Here is a 17903-nt window from a genome sequence, read left to right as displayed (position 1 = left end):
AAAGAAGTTGATTTTCCCCCCAATAAATTGTGTTGCCATAGTAACCAAAAAATCACACTTCCCTGAAGATTGATTTATGATTCAGTCTGGATCCTAAAACTGAATTTTTTCCAATGACGTTTGCAAATGTATCTTCTGGAGCTACAGCCTTTAGAGCCACCATGAAAATGCTTTCCTCTCTGAGTGGCATCCGAATTCATTTTTCACTCTTTTTGATCAAGGAACAGTTTGATGCAGAGAATGTCAGCTTTAAAAGAAAGTAGGTGGTAGATTAACTTACACAGTACAACAGCACTCTAAATTCTAAGGGAAAGGTGCCATGGAAAAGAGGAGATTCACAGTCACTTGGGTATTTTTCCCTTTTCCTTCTCCCCAACCAGGTTAACCAGTTTTTGAACTGTCCTGGAGTGGTCATTAAGGGCCACACACAGAGTTTGTGGGTGTTTGCTAATGGTAAAATGCCCTCCCCGACACAGGATGTCTAATTTTCATTTTTGGCGTTGAATTAATGTGATGATTTATTGTCACTTGAGCCTGAAATATCTACATTTGACTGGTACTGGTCTATAGCACCTGCTGTTCCTTGAAATTATGAATAATGTATATACCTCCCTCTAATTGCAGGCTACTGTTCGGGAAAACAAATGCACATCAACTGCCTGGGAATCAAGATTTGAATTGTTTCCAGTCCATATTATGTTTACCCAGGGTGTTTATTGAAATCACTGCCTTACAGCACAACTACTCCCTGCTTTTCTGACCCTTCAAAATTTGTTTCCAGCTTTATTGAAGTATAACTGACAAATAAAAAATTGTATATATTTAAGGTGTGCAACTTGATAATTTGATATACACATATATTGTGAAATAATCACCACAATCAAGCTAATTAACATACCCAGCATCTCTGTAGTTACTATTTTTTCAGGGAAGACACAATCTACTCTCTTAGCAAATTTCAAGTATATGATACAGTATTGTTAACTGTAGTCAGTCAAAATGTTTTGATGAAGAAAAAACAAAACAAGGAGGGTTTACTTCCTTTCTCTTACTGCTGTCCAACTGTCAAAGATTTTAGGAACAAAACTGTAAATACATCAAAACCGTCACATAACACTATTTGCTAGAGAACCATCCAAGATGCTTTACAGACAGAATTGGTTTTAAGGCAAATCTAACTCCAAAGACAGCTTCCTAATGAGATGGGCGCTTCTGTTCAAAAAGCCCATCACCTGGGGATGCCTCTGAATGACCCTTTCACCTTAAGGCTTGTCCAGAGACACCTCCAACTCTGGGTGAGGAAGATACTGTATCATTTGACCCAAGCTATTCTCAATAGAAGAGCACAGGAAATGAGCATATGCATCCAGTTTGTTACCTAAGCTCCTTTATGAAGAGGCCCTTCTTAAGTCACATTCTTGTATTAAATAAAATTTAAAAAATCACATGATTTCTATTCCTTGACAGCTAAGGTTTATCAGCTCTGGGGGATAGCCACAGTGAGCGTTTGGTTTTGTCTTAGTTCTGAGGAAATACACATTGAAATATTTATGGATAAAGGGATATGATGTCTGCATATTATTCTCCAATGATTTAGAAATAAATGCATGTACGGAGCAAGGGGGCAAGAGACAGGAAACAGCAAACTGCATGGAAGGAAATGTTAATTGGGAAATCTGGGTAAAGGTTATTTGGTATGTTTGTATGTTCTTGCAACTTTTCTGCATGTTAACGTGTCATTTTTAATTTCTAAAAAATGTATTCATAATTGCCAAAAATTGGAAGCAATCAAGATGTCTTTTAATAAATGAATAAAACCTGAAACTAACAAAATAATACTAAATGTCAACTATAATTTAAAAAAATATATATAATCATGGATGTAAAGCACGGCATAGGAAGTAGTCAATTATATTGTAACGGCTATGTACGGAGTCAGGTGGGTAGCAGACTTGGGGTTATCACTTGTGAGGGGTGTAAATGTCTAATCAATATGTTTGTGCACCTGAAACTAATAATAAGTGAATACATTAAACTGGTACATCCATGCAATGAAATATTATTCAGTAATAAAAAATAGTTTGAATCTTAAATGCATATTGCTAAGTGAAAGAAGCCAATCTGAAAAAGCTACATGTTGTATGATACCAACTTTATGACAGTCTGGAAAAAAATATAGAGACAGTAAAACGATCAATGAGTTAAAAAATTGGCAAAGGAATTGAATAGACATTTCTCCAAAGAAGATATACAAATGGCCAACAAGTATATGAAAAGATGTGCAATATCACTAAATCATTAGGGAAATGCAAATTAAAACCACAATGAGATATCACAACACATCCACCAGGATGATTACTATTAAAAAAAAAAAAAGGAAAATAAGTGATAGCAAGGACAGGGAGAAATTGGAAACTGCATTATTGGTGAGGATGTGAAATGGGGGAGACATTTTTGATTGTTACAATAGGGGATTGTTACTGGCATCTAGTGGGTAGAGAGACCAGGGATGCAGCTCAACATCCTACAATGCACAGGACAGCCCCCCCGCCCAACCAAAGAATCATTTGGCCCAGAATGTCAGTAATGCTGAGGTTCAGGGACCCTTCTGTGTTCTTTGTTTAAGCCACTCAGTCTGGTATTTTTTTATAGCATCCTTAGCAAACCAAAACAACAGGTCTCTTTGAGCCTCATGCATTGCTTCAGTGGACTCCAGGAATTTGTATTATCCAAGCTGTTTCCTCCCAGACGGAAAACTAACAGCAAGTACCGTGTTTCCCCGAAAATAAGATCTAGCCGGACAATCAGCTCTAATACATCTTTTGGAGCAAAAATTAATATAAGACCCAGTCTTATAGTAAAATAAGACCCGGTATATTACATATTACATTATATTACTAATTAATGGCTTTGCCTATTTTGGTTATCCCATGCAAATAGAATCATAAATGTGTGTGTGGTCATATGGGACTGGATTCTTTCGCTTAGCGTGTTTCAAGGTTCATGGTGCACCGCATCTTCATTCCTTTCTATGACTGAATAATACTCCATTTTATGGCTGGACCACATTTTATCAATTCATTAGCTGATGGACATTTGGATTGTTTCTACTCAGGAATTTTTAAATGTTAATTTACAGTTGGCTCCAGGTAAAGGAAAATGGCCTTACATTGTGGTAAATACAAGTTCTAAGTGGCTTGAGAAAGAATGGCTATCAGAGATGGTCTCTTTTAAACAGTGGTGGAGGTGGCAAAATTTATGTGTTGGCTAATTACCAAAAAGCAGCTCGGGGAGATAAGAAGCCAGGAACTGTCAGCATAACATGAACTTTGAAAAGAAAATGTGGATTTTACACATCTTCTGACCTAGTTGCAGTTGTATCCTTCACTCCAAGTCTGGAGTTGGACTTTTGTCATGGGGGGAGGGGGTGTGCCCCTGGGCACGGGAATCCCCTTGCTGTGTTTGGGGCACCCACCATTGTGACAGGCAGTCTCCCTGACAGCCCAAAGGGCTTATTCTTGTTCTCCCTAACCCATGGCTGTGAGAACAGGGTGGGTGACCTCAACTTGGCCAATCAGATCATCGTGCCTGGGACTTGAAGCCTGGACGAATGACCCAGAGACACCGGCAGCCCGAGTGCCTTTTGGTTGTGGGGCAGCTGCAGACGGAGTGCACTGGAAGTGGGGCCAGTGGAGCCTGACTTGGCCATGGCAGCAGTTTCCTTGCCAGACTCTCCCCGTGGCATGATTTTGGCTTTTTCTGGCTGCTTAGCATGAGAGAGACTAGCCAAGATAAAAAGTAACAAGGCACTAGCTGTACCAGTTACCAACTTTACTATAATTAAAATAGTACTATATTGTACCTGAGTTATATAAAAGTTTGTATAGCAGTTACAAATATTAAAAAATTGAGAGAGAATACTTAGAGTCTGAAATCTTAGAAATTACAATACTTCTCTTTAGAACGTTGGCTGTCATTTTGGAACTCACAGTTGAATCCTTTCTCTTTGTTGTGCGTAACCAGCAGGACTCATTAACAACTGGACCCCCTTCCACAACCCCCACCATATTCTACCTGAACACAATGTGTGATCACTGGGCTGTTTTATTGCTGCTCACACAAATAGAAACAGAGACATCGGTAATAAAAAAAGTCCACATTTATTACATTAACAGTAACATCTTGTTTTCACCTTTTGCATTATGACCTCTTTATAACTTAAATGACCTTTTCTCTGTGACTATCATTATAAACAAATGGCTGCTCACACACTCAACATGTCCAAATAATATTCAACTTAGCACAATCCTTAAAGCTCTTAAGACCCCCTTTAAGCTCTTTTGTTCTTTCAGTATCATCCTGCTCTTTTCCAGTGTTTTTTTCTGGTGTCTGGCAACAGGTATTTCAGACATTTTGATTCTTCCCATCCAAAGATATGGAATCAGCTACCTTACATGGAATACAGGTTCCTTTTAGTGAAATTAGTATCAACATAAGGGCTGGAAAGTTTTATTTCTAAAGTCAGAAGCTTACATTGGTTTTTCTAATCTACACCCTGGTACTAGCCTCTACTTTTACAGTATGGAATGTTATCAGCTAGTAACATTTTCCTTTATATCTTTTAACTTTCTACAAACTTCATTGGACAGTGTTTGGCATATATGTAATAAATGCTTAACAAGCTGAGTGAACGCTCCAAAACCAGTGATTTGCTTGTTTTTATAGCAAAGGGACCTATGGGAAATGAGGCACCTGAATCTCCCATGTAGTTGATGGCAGTTGCCGACTAGTCAGTGTGAGGTAACATAACGTCCGCCAGCTGCCCAGGCCTGGGGACACCCACCAGCACCAGAGGCAGTGATCAGGGTCTATTGGCGAAGGTGTCTGTCCGCTCACCCTCTACTCTTTCCTGCCTTCAGGCTAGAGTATCCTACCTTCTGAATACGTGTATGACTACTCTAAGAATCCTTTCTGGTTAGGTTTGGAGTTCCAACTCCGACGGAGGATTTGAACAGGGCCTCCAGGTACCCTTCTAGTAAGGTGCAACCCTGCTGGGCAGGCAGAGCTCTGAGGCCACATCACCTGCAAGTCTGCTCAGCAGTCTGAGGATGGCTGGCTGCCTTTGGGTCAGGTAGCCATTGCTTGTTCACTCAGCCATGGCAGAAATGTGGTACCAAGCTTGGGTAGGGTACTCACTAGCAGCCTCGGCCTCCTAGTTCCAGAACTGCAAATCCAGACTGTGAATGACCAGCTAGAAAGGAAAATAACATGCAATGCCATAATCTTCTTCACTAGTCTGGGTAGATTGCCATCCACTTGCCTTCACTTCTTCCAAAAAGAACTACCACTCTTCCAATATTCCATTTATCACCATGCTTGAGTTTATGCTCAAGATGTATTTGTTTTAAGAATGAGTTACAACAGCTTTCATAACCAGCAGGAATTATGAAATAAATGCTAAGCTTTGAATGCCTACTCTGTCCCAAGCATTGCTCTAAGCATTTCACAAGTACTAAATTTAATTATCAAAACAACCATGATAGGCATTTGCTACTTTAGTAGATGGGGTGATAGAATGCGTAACCTGCCTAAAGTCCTGTTTGAATCTAGAAGCCACCGAAACTGTCCCTTTAACCCTCCAGTGCCCTATAAAAGTATGGATGTATATAATCCATAGAATAACTAAGCAGCTAAAATCTGCGTATTATAAAATCTGTCAACAGTTAGAGGGACATTTAATATTTCAAAGCACAAGGGATACTATCCCTCAGAAATGGGAGCTACCCAGAAATTTTATGCCACTAAATCATGATCAGGATAATTAGAGATCTCAGTTCAAATCAGCACAGATAAACAATATGGGGGAGAGCTATTACTATTAGACTTGTCGGATAACTTTTCAAAGACTAGAGAACATATAACTAAACCAAAATAGAGGGGAAGGTCATAAACAGGTAAAACCTGAAAGACCACTGAAGCCACTACATGTCTTAGAAATGCTTCCCTTGTTTTGCTTGTAATGAATCTCTATTCGTTAACAAAAGGCCGAAGAGGATAAGGGTGAGTGAGGTTCTCTTTTTTCCTTTTTTTAGTTTTTCTTTTGGGTCAAGTCCATGATAAAAAGCCACCATACAAACAGCTAGACTTCTTTCAAAGCTGGTGCCATTCCTGAATTAGGCAGCTTCATTCCTCTTTGGCCCAACAGAGCTGGCCATTTTCTTCAAGCCGTATAATTCCCCTGGCCACCAGCTGGAGGGCTGCAGGAAATATTTTATGTTCTGCTAATTTCACTCTTTCAGACAGAGTTGCAACAGTGTCACCCCTCTTCACTGGAACAGCTTCTTGCAAGATAATCTGTCCAGCATCTACGTCTTCCTGAAAAAAGAAGCAAAGTTTTGAACATCACCTTCTAGCAAGTACAATTTAGGTCTGAGCCCTAACAATACAGGATTTTGGGAGAAGACATACTCACAGCTACGAAGTGCACAGTACACCCAGTTACTGTGACCCCGGCATCCAGGGCTTGCTCGTGGGCATTTGCACCCTTAAAAGAAGGGAGCAAGGAAGGGTGGATGTTCAGCATCTTCCCTGGGAATAAAAAGCACAGTAGTCAGAATAGAAACAGCCTGTGGATTCTGTTAAAAGAATACACGCTTCCCTGGGTCGAAACAGGAGTCCACAGGAGCAGGATTTTTCTGGGACAGGGGTTTTTCGTTGTCAAAGACAGAAATGATGTAAAGAGGAAGACAGGTTCTCATCGAAGGAGGCCCTGGAGATAGCCAGTTCCTGCCTTGAACAGCTGAAGACGCAGCGAGGGCTCTGAATAGGCGCCCGCAATGATGGAAAGTTGGACAGGGGCGGGGCGGGGGCGGGGTGTTTAATGCTATCCTAGGGCTCTTGAAGAAAATTCAGCTTGTCGCTGGCACATACTATTAGAAAGACAGGAGATTCTCTCATAGTGTCTATGTGTTTGACTTCTAACCACCAAGCGGCATGTCCACTAGCCAGATGCCGGATTAGTTAGTTCTGTGTGCCATATGTCACCAAAGGCATTGCCTGGTTAGATCAGACCACAAGGGCTCTGACTATATTCTTAGGAAAACAAACTCATTGGAGAGAAAATGCATTTATTGCCTAAATGTGTGCACAAAAAAAGACAACAGGATGCAGTCAAAACTTTTGTGGAAAAAGGCAAAACACAGTATTTTGTTTTCTGGCAACAATGTCTCCCTTGCCATCTTCTGGCCACGGTCATGACTTCCTAAGGAGAGGATAGACTCTTTTTGGGATACAGGGAATCACTTTCTCTTGCTTCTGAACAAGTGAAAAAGTCTCTTCCAAATATTACTCAGAAGATGAAATATCTTTGCAGTAATGTGAAACAAACCTAAGCTATATTAGAATAAGTGACTAATTACAGCAGGCCAAAGAAAACTGATAAAGAAAGCAGGATAATGAACAAATCATCACTGGGTCATGCTTTGGGCTAAGGCAAAGGAAATTAAATTATGACCTGTGCCATGAAAGAAAATGTTGCAGTAAATATTTCACGACTAGGATTGTTTGGCGAATTACCCACCCTGGAGTCCATTTTCATTCAGTTGATTTCTCAATGTGGTGTCCCACAATTTGTGCTTACCATTCCATTTTCTGACAAAGGGGCCAGATAAAATTCTCATGAATCCTGCAAGACAGACTATGTCTGTGGAGAACTCTTCAAGGACTTGGTCAATTGCAGTGTCAAATTCTACACGACTTTTATATAATTTATGATTAATTACCTGTGATAGAAAAAGAGAAGTGCAATCTTTTTCAATGAATTACCAAAAACAATTTAAAACTCAACCTTTACACAGAACATACTTCACTGCCTTCTGAAGACACACCCGATACACATCTGTTAAGGAGTGGACACGACGAGGCGGAAAGGCAAGCCCAGCACCCACCCCAAATCCAGACATCCAAAGAACGAGTGCCCCCCAGCCCCAGGTCCTGTGGAGGCAGACTGTGAGCTTCAGTGCCGCTGGCAGGAAAGACACTTTTCCAAGCCACTTACTCTGGTCGGAATGCCGGCTCTGGCCGCCTTATCTAAACCAGCCACCCCAGCTTTGTTGGAGATGACGACAACAATGTGCGCAGCGCTGCTTGGCGCCTGCGTGCTGGCGAGGAGAGCCTGGAGGTTTGATCCTGAAAAGGACAAAAACGCAAGCAAGCTCATGCTTCTTAAAAAGAGACACGTACCATTTTGAATGGGGAATGGTCAAGATTTCTGGATAAATGTCTTAGAATAGATTGGCAAAATATGTGAGGCTTTTAAATTCTCTTCTTCTTGGGATAATGGATTAATAGCTTACAAAAATAGGCATTCCTGGCTTTAGGATATGTAATTGCTCTTGCACTATAATAATAGCTTATGATCTATCATTAAAAAAATATGATCTAGCACAGCAGTAGACATAACATGATTTTAAAACTGAATACGCTGCTAAATTAAGCAAGAAAAACCCATCCTCTCCAGAAGAATAAACCATTATGGCCTTTACAAGCACAGTATCTTTGCTTTATCATCAACGTGGGCCTGAAGTATACTGAAATCTTAAAATGGACTTGTAAAGCAATGATACTTCTGAGAAGGCACCCTAAAGAAATAATCCGATATGCACTTAAGAATGTACTATAAATTTATGAGATGTTTACCAATGTTACAATAGTGGAAAAAAAATCATGCTCTATCTGCATAAGAAAATATGACACACTTATCACTTTACCCTTCTATCCACAAGAGTCAAACATAAATTTCATATTCTTCTTATTATTAGCAATTAAGATAAACCCCTCAACTATTATAAGACTTTTCAACTATAAAGCCACTATGCAAAAGAAGTTGGATTTTCCATCCTCTCTGTGTTTTCTAGGTTGTCTTTCTTCAATCGTCTTCCTGACACCTACTTTTCCTTTAGGAACTGTCTCAAATGCCTGAGAAAAGTAGAAAGACTGAGAATCCAGGACAGATAACCCTCCTCAGTGATCCCCCCACCCCACTCTGCTGAGTGTTCTCACAATCTGAAGGAGGTTTTTCTCTGGTGGGGAGGGTGAGGTGGGTAGGGGGTCAGAAGAAGGGAACAGCATTTCTACATTGATACGGCAAAGAGGAAACGACACCTCACCTGTTCCAGATATTAAGACAGCCACTCTTGCCTTTTTTGTTTGGACAGCGAAATTATTTTTCATGGTGCCATTCTGCAATTTTGGTTCATTTGTTTGCATGGCTTCAATCAGGTGCCTGACTTTCACACGAGGAGAACCTTCATTTCAAACACACCCAGTCAATAAGTAAAAAACTGAATTAACTAGTAAAAAAAGTATTTCATGAAAACTTTAGAATACTGCATTTTATTCTCAAAATAAGACATTTAAGGACTAAAACAAATAATAGGTTTTTTATTACTTAATATTACTCATTCATAAAAACTTCCTTAATTTGACCATATTACCTACTTCGACTAAAAGCTCTATGTTACTGCCTGCCAGTGTTGTGTCCCCACCCCTCCCAATCTTCCATTCAAGATAGTGCTACCATGTTTTCCCGAAAATAAGACCTAGCCGGACCATCAGCTCTAATGCGTCTTTTGGAGCAAAACTTAATATAAGCCCCAGTCTTCTCTAACATAACATAAGACTGGGTCTTATATTAAGTTTTGCTCCAAAAGACGCATTAGAGCTGATGGTCCGGCTAGGTCTTATTTTCAGGGAAACTCGGTATAAGCTCCTGGCCTCAAGGGTAGGCATGTGACCCAAGCAAGGCCATTAAAAGATTTGATATAGGGACTTCCGGAAAAATGGCGGCGTGAGGTGAGCCTCTGTAAAGCTCCCCTGGAATTTACAACGAATCGAACAACAAAAACTCCACAAAGGACTCCCTGCACAGCACACAGGCAACACGAAGAGGTCCACTACCGACTGAAATCACCTACAGGTGGGAGATTCGCGCGAGTGGAGGGAGGAGGAAAGGGAGGAGAAGCGCGCGGAGACGGAGCCGCGCGGGCGCAGGACGCAGACCTAGTTCAGTGCGCCGAGCTCGCTGCTTCCCGGAGCTACCGCAGCTGCGGGAGAGGGAAGAACTCGGACTGCTAGGGCTCCGCTTGTGGCCCACAGGGCTGAGGGGACAGCATATAACACGGCTGAACCCAACGCTCACGGCAGAGACCTCGGAGAAAAGACTGAGGGAAAAAGGCTGAAAACGGTGGTTTAAGCCCGCACTGCCGAGCAGAGAACGGAGCCTTAGGCACTGAGACTAGCCACCCCCTCCCTCCCCTCCCAGAGCTCGCCCCGCCCCCACCTGCCCGGTGCTAAAAGCGAAACAGTAGCAGTGTCAGATCAAAACAACAGAAAATTTGCTGTTTTGAGAACTGTGGACTGCAAACACAATTTCACAGCCCAACTAGTTCCAGCAAAGGGGAGAGACCTGTGGAAGCAGGACCGGCTGTGGTGGTGGTTGCCGCCATTGCTCTGGGCCACCTCACAACTCACCCCGCCTCTGACCCCACCTATCTGGGCGGATCCCTGCAGGAGTAAACAGAACTGCTGAAACCTACGGGCTCTGAATCAGGAGCTGGAAGAGCTTTGGAACATCAAAAGCTCTCCGCATACCCACCGGGACACTGCGCCCTGTGACCTAGACGAACTATTAACAGAGGAGAAGCCCATCTCCCAGGGAATCCCCCCATTGTGTGAGAAGTTGGAATAGTGCAGAGAAAACATAGCACTACTGTGTGGGAGAAGAAAAATAAGTTGCAGTTGGAGAAATAATAAAACATTCTACCAACAAGTACTGGCAAACAAAAGAAAGACCGCTTTCTATCAACCTGTTGCAGAAGCCACTCCTGTAGATGTCTAGGAAGAGAAATAGTAAACCAGTAATCGCCATGAATAACCAAGGCAACAAGATAGCTCAGAAAGAAAGTGAAAAATCTCCAGAGAAGGCACTTAAAGATACAGAAATATGTGACTTAAATGACAGAGAATTCAAGATTGCAGTTCTGGAAAAACTCAACGAGATACAAGAAAACACAGATAGGCAGTTAAAGGAACTCAGAAACTCAATCAAAGAACAGCATGAGCATTTTACGAAAGAGATTGAAATCTTAAAAAAGAACCAAATAGAATTTCTGGAGATTAAGAACTCAATAGAAGAAATTAAGAATGAAATAACCAGCTTAGGTAGTAGAGTTGACCAGATGGAGGAAAGAATCAGTGACATCGAAGATAGAAACCTGGAAATGACACAGAGAGAAGAAGAAAGAGACTTGAGACTTAAAAGAAATGAAAGAACTCTACAAGAACTTTCTGACTCCATCAGAAAGAGCAATATAAGAATAATGGGCATACCAGAAGGAGAAGAAAGAGAGAAGGGAACAGAGAATATATTCAAACAAATTGTCGATGAGAACTTCCCAAATTTGTGGACAGAACTGGACCCTCGAATCCAAGAAGCAAATAGAACACCTAGTTACCTCAATCCCAACAGGCCTTCTCCAAGGCACATTGTATTGAAGCTGTCTAAAATCAACGACAAAGAAAGAATCCTCAAGGCAGCCAGGGAAAAGAAGACGGTAACATACAAAGGAAAGCCCATTAGATTATCATCAGATTTTTCAGCAGAAACTCTACAAGCCAGGAGGAAGTGGAACCAAATATTCAAACTATTGAAAGAGAGAAATCATGAGCCAAGAATAATATATCCAGCAAAGATATCCTTTAGATATGAAGGAGGAATAAAGACCTTTCCAGACATACAGAAGCTGAGGGAATTTTCTAATACACGACCTGCACTACAAGAAATACTAAAGGAGGCTATTCGACCACCATCAACAGGGACAATTTGTGGCAACCAAAACTCAAAAAGTGGCAGAGTAAAGGCCTGTAACCGAATATGGGAATGGAGAAAGTAAGCGTGCTGAAAAAATGGAATACTCTAAATATCAAACTTTCTTTTACATAAACTTAAGGGTAACCACTCAAAATAAATCCAGAATTGAAATATATACTGAAATAAAAGAAGAAACAGAGGGAAACATCATAGAATACCACCACACAGAAATAATAGACAACAACAAAAAGGCAAAGAAACAATGGAGACACAGCCTTACCAGAAAACTAAAGATAGAATGACAGGAAATCCTCACATATCAATAATCACCCTAAATGTAAATGGACTGAACTCACCAATAAAAAGGCACAGAGTAGCAGATTGGATCAAAAAACTAAACCCAACCATATGCTGTCTCCAAGAGACACATCTCAGCTACAAGGACAAGCATAGACTCAAAGTGAAAGGGTGGAAATTGACACTCCAAGCAAATGGTACCCAGAGAAAATCAGGTGTAGCCATAATGATATCAGATGAAACAGACTTCAAGGTGAAAAAGATAACAAGAGACAAAGATGGACATTTCATAATGGTGAAGGGACTGTACAACAAGAAGACATAACAGTCATCAATATTTATGCCCCCAATCAGGGAGCACCGAAATACACCAAGCAACTACTAACAGAACTAAAGGGAGAAATTGACCAAAACACAATTATACTAGGGGACTTAAATACATCATTGACAGCTATGGATAGATCATCCAAACAGAAAATAAATAACGAAATAGTAGCCCTAAATGACACATTAGATGAAATGGACATAATTGACATTTATAGAGCACTTCATCCTAAAACATCAGACTATACATTCTTTTCTAGTGTACATGGAACATTCTCAAGGATAGACCATATATTGGGACATAAAATCAGTCTCAACAAATTTAAGAAGATTGAAATCATACCATGCATATTCTCTGATCACAAGGCTTTGAAATTGGATATCAACTGTAAAAAGAAAGCGGAAAAACACAAATACATGGAGATTAAACAACATACTTTTAAAGAAGGACTGGGTCAAAGAAGAAATTAGAGGAGAGATCAAAAGATACATAGAAACAAATGACAATGAAAATACATCCTACCAAAATTTCTGGGATGCAGCGAAAGCAGTTTTAAGAGGGAAATTTATCTCATTACAGGCCTATCTCAAGAAACAAGAAAACTCCCAAATAAATAACCTCATGTTACACCTTAAAGAACTAGAAAAAGAAGAACAAGTAAAACCCAAGGTCAGCAGAAGAAAGGAAATAATAAAAATTAAAGCAGAAATAAATGAAATAGAGAACAAAAAGACAATAGAAAAAATTAATGTGACAAAGAGCTGGTTCTTTGAAAAGATTAACAAAATTGACAAACCCTTGGCTAGACTTACTAAGATAAAAAGAGAGAAGACACTGATTAACAAAATCAGAAACGTAAAAGGGGAAGTTATCACGGACACCACAGAAATACAAAGGATCATCCAAGAATACTATGAAGGACTATATGCCACCAAATTCAACAACCTAGAAGAAATGGACAAGTTCTTAGAAACATATAGCCTTCCAAGGCTGAACCATGAAGAACTGGAAAATCTAAACAGACCGATCACCAGTAACGAAATTGAATCAGTCATCCAAAACCTTCCCAAAAGCAAAAGTCCGGGACCAGATGGCTTCACTAGTGAATTCTACCAAACCTTCAAAGAGGATCTAATACCAATTCTGCACAAACTCTTCCAAAAAATTGAAGAAGAGACAGTACTCCCTAACTCATTTTATGAGGCCAACATTACCCTGATACCAAAACCTGGTAAGGACAGCACATAAAAAGAAAACTACAGACCAATATCTCTAATGAATACCGATGCAAAAATCCTAAATAAAATTCTAGCAAATCGAATACAACAATGCATTAAAAAGATTATTCATCACGACCAAGTGGGGTTCATCCTCGGGCACAAGGATGGTTCAACATCCAAGAATCCATCAATGTGATACATCACATAAACAAAGTAAAGGACAAAAATCATATGATTATATCAATTGATGCAGAAAAAGCATTTGCCAAGATACAACATCCATTTATGATTAAAACACTTAATAAAATGAGTATAGAAGGAAAATACCTTAACATAATAAAGGCCATATATGACAAGCCCACTGCTAATCTCATAATTAATGGAGAAAAACTGAAGCCCTTTGCTCTACGTTCAGGAACACGACAGGGATGTCCCCTATCACCTCTGCTTTTCAACATAGTGTTGGAAGTCCTTGCCAGAGCAATCAGGCAAGAGAAAGAAATAAAAGGCATCCAAATTGGGAATGAAGAAGTTAAATTATCACTCTTTGCAGATGACATGATGCTATATATAGAAAACCCTAAAGACTCCACCAAAAAGCTATTAGAAACAATCAACGAATACAGTAAAGTTGCCGGCTACAAAATCAACGCACAAAAGTCCATTGCCTTCCTATATACTAACAATGAAATCTCAGAAAAGAAATACAAAAACAATTCCTTTTGCAATTGCAGCAAAAAGAATAAAATACCTAGGAATAAACTTAACCAAGGATGTGAAAGACCTATATGCTGAAAACTATAAGACATTTTTGAAAGAAATTGAAGAAGACACAAAGAAATGGAAAGACATTCCGTGCTCATGGATTGGAAGAATCAACATAGTTAAAATGGCCATATTACCCAAAGCAATATACAGATTCAATGCAATCCCCATCAAAATCCCAATGGCATATTTTAAAGAAATAGAACAAAAATCATCAGATTTGTTTGGAACCACAAAAGACCCGAATAGCCAAAGCAATCTTAAGAAAAAGAACTATAATGGAGGTATCACACTTCCTGACTTTGGCCTGTACTACAGGGCCACAATAATCAAAACAGCATGGTATTGGCAGAAAAACAGACACATAGACCAATGGAATAGAATTGAGAACCCAGAAATAAAACCACATAAATATGGACAGATAATTTTTGACAAAGAAGCTAAAGACATACAATGGAGCAAAGACAGCCTCTTCAATAAATGGTGCTGGGAGAATTGGATAGCCACGTGCAAAAGAATGAAACTGGACTGCTATTTGTCACCATGTACCAAAGTTAATTCAAAATGGATCAAAGACTTAAGCATAAGACCTGACACAATAAACTGCATAGAAGAAAACATAGGTACTAAACTTATGGACCTTGGGTTCAAAGAGCATTTTATGAACTTGACTCCAAAGGCAATGGAAGTAAAAGCTAAAATAAGCGAATGGGACTATATGAAACTTAAAAGCTTCTGCACAGCAAAAGAAACCATTGACAAAATAAAGAGGCCACCAACTGAATGGGAGAAGATTTTTGCTAACAGTGCCTCCGATAAGGGGCTAGTATCCAGAATATACAAGGAACTCATGCAACTCAACAACAAAAAAACAAACAACCCAATTGAAAAATGGGCAGAGGACTTGAAGAGACATTTCTCCAAAGAGGACATACAAATGGCAAATAAACATATGAAAAATGCTCAACATCACTAATCATCAGAGAAATGCAAATCAAAACCACAATGAGATATCACCTCACCCCAGTCAGAATGGCTATCATCAACAAGACAAATAGTAACAAATGTTGGAGAGGTTGTGGAGAAAAAGGAACCCTCATACACTGTTGGTGGGAATGCAGACTGGTGCAGCCGTTATGGAAGGCAGTGTGGAGGTTCCTCAAAGAATTACGAATAGAATTGCCGTATGACCCAGCAATCCCTCTCCTGGGTATCTACCCAAAAAATCTGAAAACATTTAGAGATAAAGACACGTGTGCTCCAATGTTCATTGCAGCTTTGTTTACGGTGGCCAAGACATGGAAACAACCAAAATGTCCTTCGATAGATGAATGGATAAAGAAGTTGTGGTACATATACACAATGGAATACTATTCGGCAGTGAGAAAAGATGATATAGGAACATTTGTGACAACATGGATGGATCTTGAGAGAGTAATGCTGAGCGAAACAAGTCAGACAGAAAAAGCAGAGAACCATGTGATTTCACTGATATGTGGTATATAAACCAAAAACAACAAAAGAACAAGACAAACAAATGAGAAACAGAAACTCATAGACACAGACAATAGTTTAGTGGTTGCCAGAGGGTAAGGGTGGTGGGGGGGGAGGTGAGGGTAAGGGGGATCGAATATATGGTGATGGAAGAACTGACTCTGGGTGATGAACATACAATGGGATTTATAGATGATGTAATACAGAATTGTACACCTGAAATCTATGTAATTTTACTAACAATTGTCACCCCAATAAATTTAATTAAAAAAAAAAAAAAAAAAAAAAAGATTTGATATAGGATGTTGACAAAGAGAGGGCCTCTCTTTCTCATTGCAACATAAGCTGAAGGATGTGGGCTCAAGACATTTTTCCGGTATTTGGAGAACATGCTTGCAAATGAGCCCAACATAATAAAGCAATGAAAAGCAGGTACAGAAAAAAGAAGCCCTGACATCTCTAGCTAATTGAGTGGGTATTCTGCCACCCTGACGGTTGTGAGGCAGGACACAGTTATATTCAATATTTTATACCTAAGGGCAACTAATAAGGAGCGATTACCTTCAGGGCATGCCACCACACTGCCAATCACCCAGGCTTCTTCCTGGCGCTGCTGAATATACTTTAGAATCTGCTTTGTCAGTTCTTTTGATACCACGAGGGCAGCCCCAATGCCACAGTTAAATGTTCTGGCCATTTCTTCTTTAGAGAGCTGTCCTTCCTGCTGTAACCATGAAAAGATCCTGGGGACCCTCCAGGTCTGGGCATCTGGAAACAGGCAAGTTGTATGATTAAACCTATTGTCTCAAACAAGTATATAGGTGCATGCACACACAAAGCTATGGAAATTCCAACCAGCACTGTTATTTTATAGGGTAAAACTATAAACTGCCCTTTTAGAAGTTTTTTTGGGGATCCATTTATACCTTAGACATTAGAAACATTTTTGTTGACACACTTTGGCCAGTATTCACAATTGAGTGAGATTTTGTGTTGCATTAATTAGTATCTAGAGGCTTAGAATCCCCTAATGTAGCAGATGTGCTAATAGCTGAATTCCAGTAAAGGTTGGCATACTATCCTTTTGTGAATGTTTAGCTGGATCTTAGTGATGACCCAAGTGCACCTTAAGTATGATGCAAAATTAGGTGGCTTATATACAGATTTAAAGGAAATGCATACACTTTTAAGGAAAAGTCATGTTATATAAAAGGTTTACGGTCAATACTCTATCTTTCTATATTTATCTAAAAAAAATTTAGATTTAGGTCTGTCATAAGAATATATTTCGGGGCGGCTGGTTGGTTCAGTGGTTAGAGCGCAGTGCTCATAACACCAAGGTCGCCGGTTCGATTCTCACATGGGCCAGTGAGCTGCGCCCTCCACAACTAGATTGAAAATGACTTGACTTGGAGCTGATGGTTCCTGGAAAAACACACTGTTCCCCAGTATTTCCCAATAAAAGTTAAAAAAATAATAATAAAAAAAGATATATATCCTTTATTATCACGAATAACACAACAATAATCTTTAATAAAAAATTTTAGGTGAAGGTATACACACATACACATACACATACATAAAATTTGTGGATAATAAAGGAATTTGCAGAGTTCTTTGCAATCTACAGTTATGGGATCTGATTTACAAAATTACTATACTGAATTAAATATTTATGATGCTCCTAAGAAAGAGAAGTCACCGTGAACTTAGCTTTTTGTTATATAATAACATTGACTATCCATTCCCCTTATTTATTTGGGATACCTGCAGGATAATTAGCTTTTTAGTGCTGCTGAGTTGATACAAGTTTTAAAAGGCATCCCATGTGTATGGATCTTGTCCCCTATCAGATTTAATTCCATTTCTACTAGCTGGGAAATATCCATTTTTTAAAGTTGAGCTCAGAAGATTTAGCTACTATGAAGTTCAC

At 39.6% G+C, this 17903-nt stretch overlaps 1 protein-coding gene across 7 annotated transcripts in view; it reads right to left on the bottom strand.

Annotated features, from left to right (window-relative positions):
* Positions 1-4141: 4141 nt before the first annotated feature.
* The window catches only part of GART (phosphoribosylglycinamide formyltransferase, phosphoribosylglycinamide synthetase, phosphoribosylaminoimidazole synthetase), a 34161-nt gene continuing 20399 nt past the window's right edge, over positions 4142-17903 (bottom strand). For all 7 annotated transcript variants that reach the window (XM_019730222.2, XM_019730217.2, XM_019730220.2 and 4 more), the window contains exons 17-22: positions 16532-16738; positions 9168-9305; positions 8057-8187; positions 7640-7781; positions 6473-6588; positions 4142-6375 (exon numbers count right to left, since the gene is read on the bottom strand). In XM_019730222.2, the coding sequence (XP_019585781.2) occupies positions 6184-6375; positions 6473-6588; positions 7640-7781; positions 8057-8187; positions 9168-9305; positions 16532-16738 (926 nt within the window). In that variant the 3' untranslated portion in view covers positions 4142-6183. The remainder of the gene's footprint in view (positions 6376-6472; positions 6589-7639; positions 7782-8056; positions 8188-9167; positions 9306-16531; positions 16739-17903) is intronic.

This window comes from Rhinolophus sinicus, linkage group LG01 (assembly GCF_036562045.2).
Source record: "Rhinolophus sinicus isolate RSC01 linkage group LG01, ASM3656204v1, whole genome shotgun sequence".
Taxonomy (NCBI): Eukaryota; Metazoa; Chordata; class Mammalia; order Chiroptera; family Rhinolophidae; genus Rhinolophus; species Rhinolophus sinicus.
The sequence above is the reverse complement of the archived record's forward strand: the minus strand, read 5'-3'. Positions and strand labels throughout refer to the sequence as shown.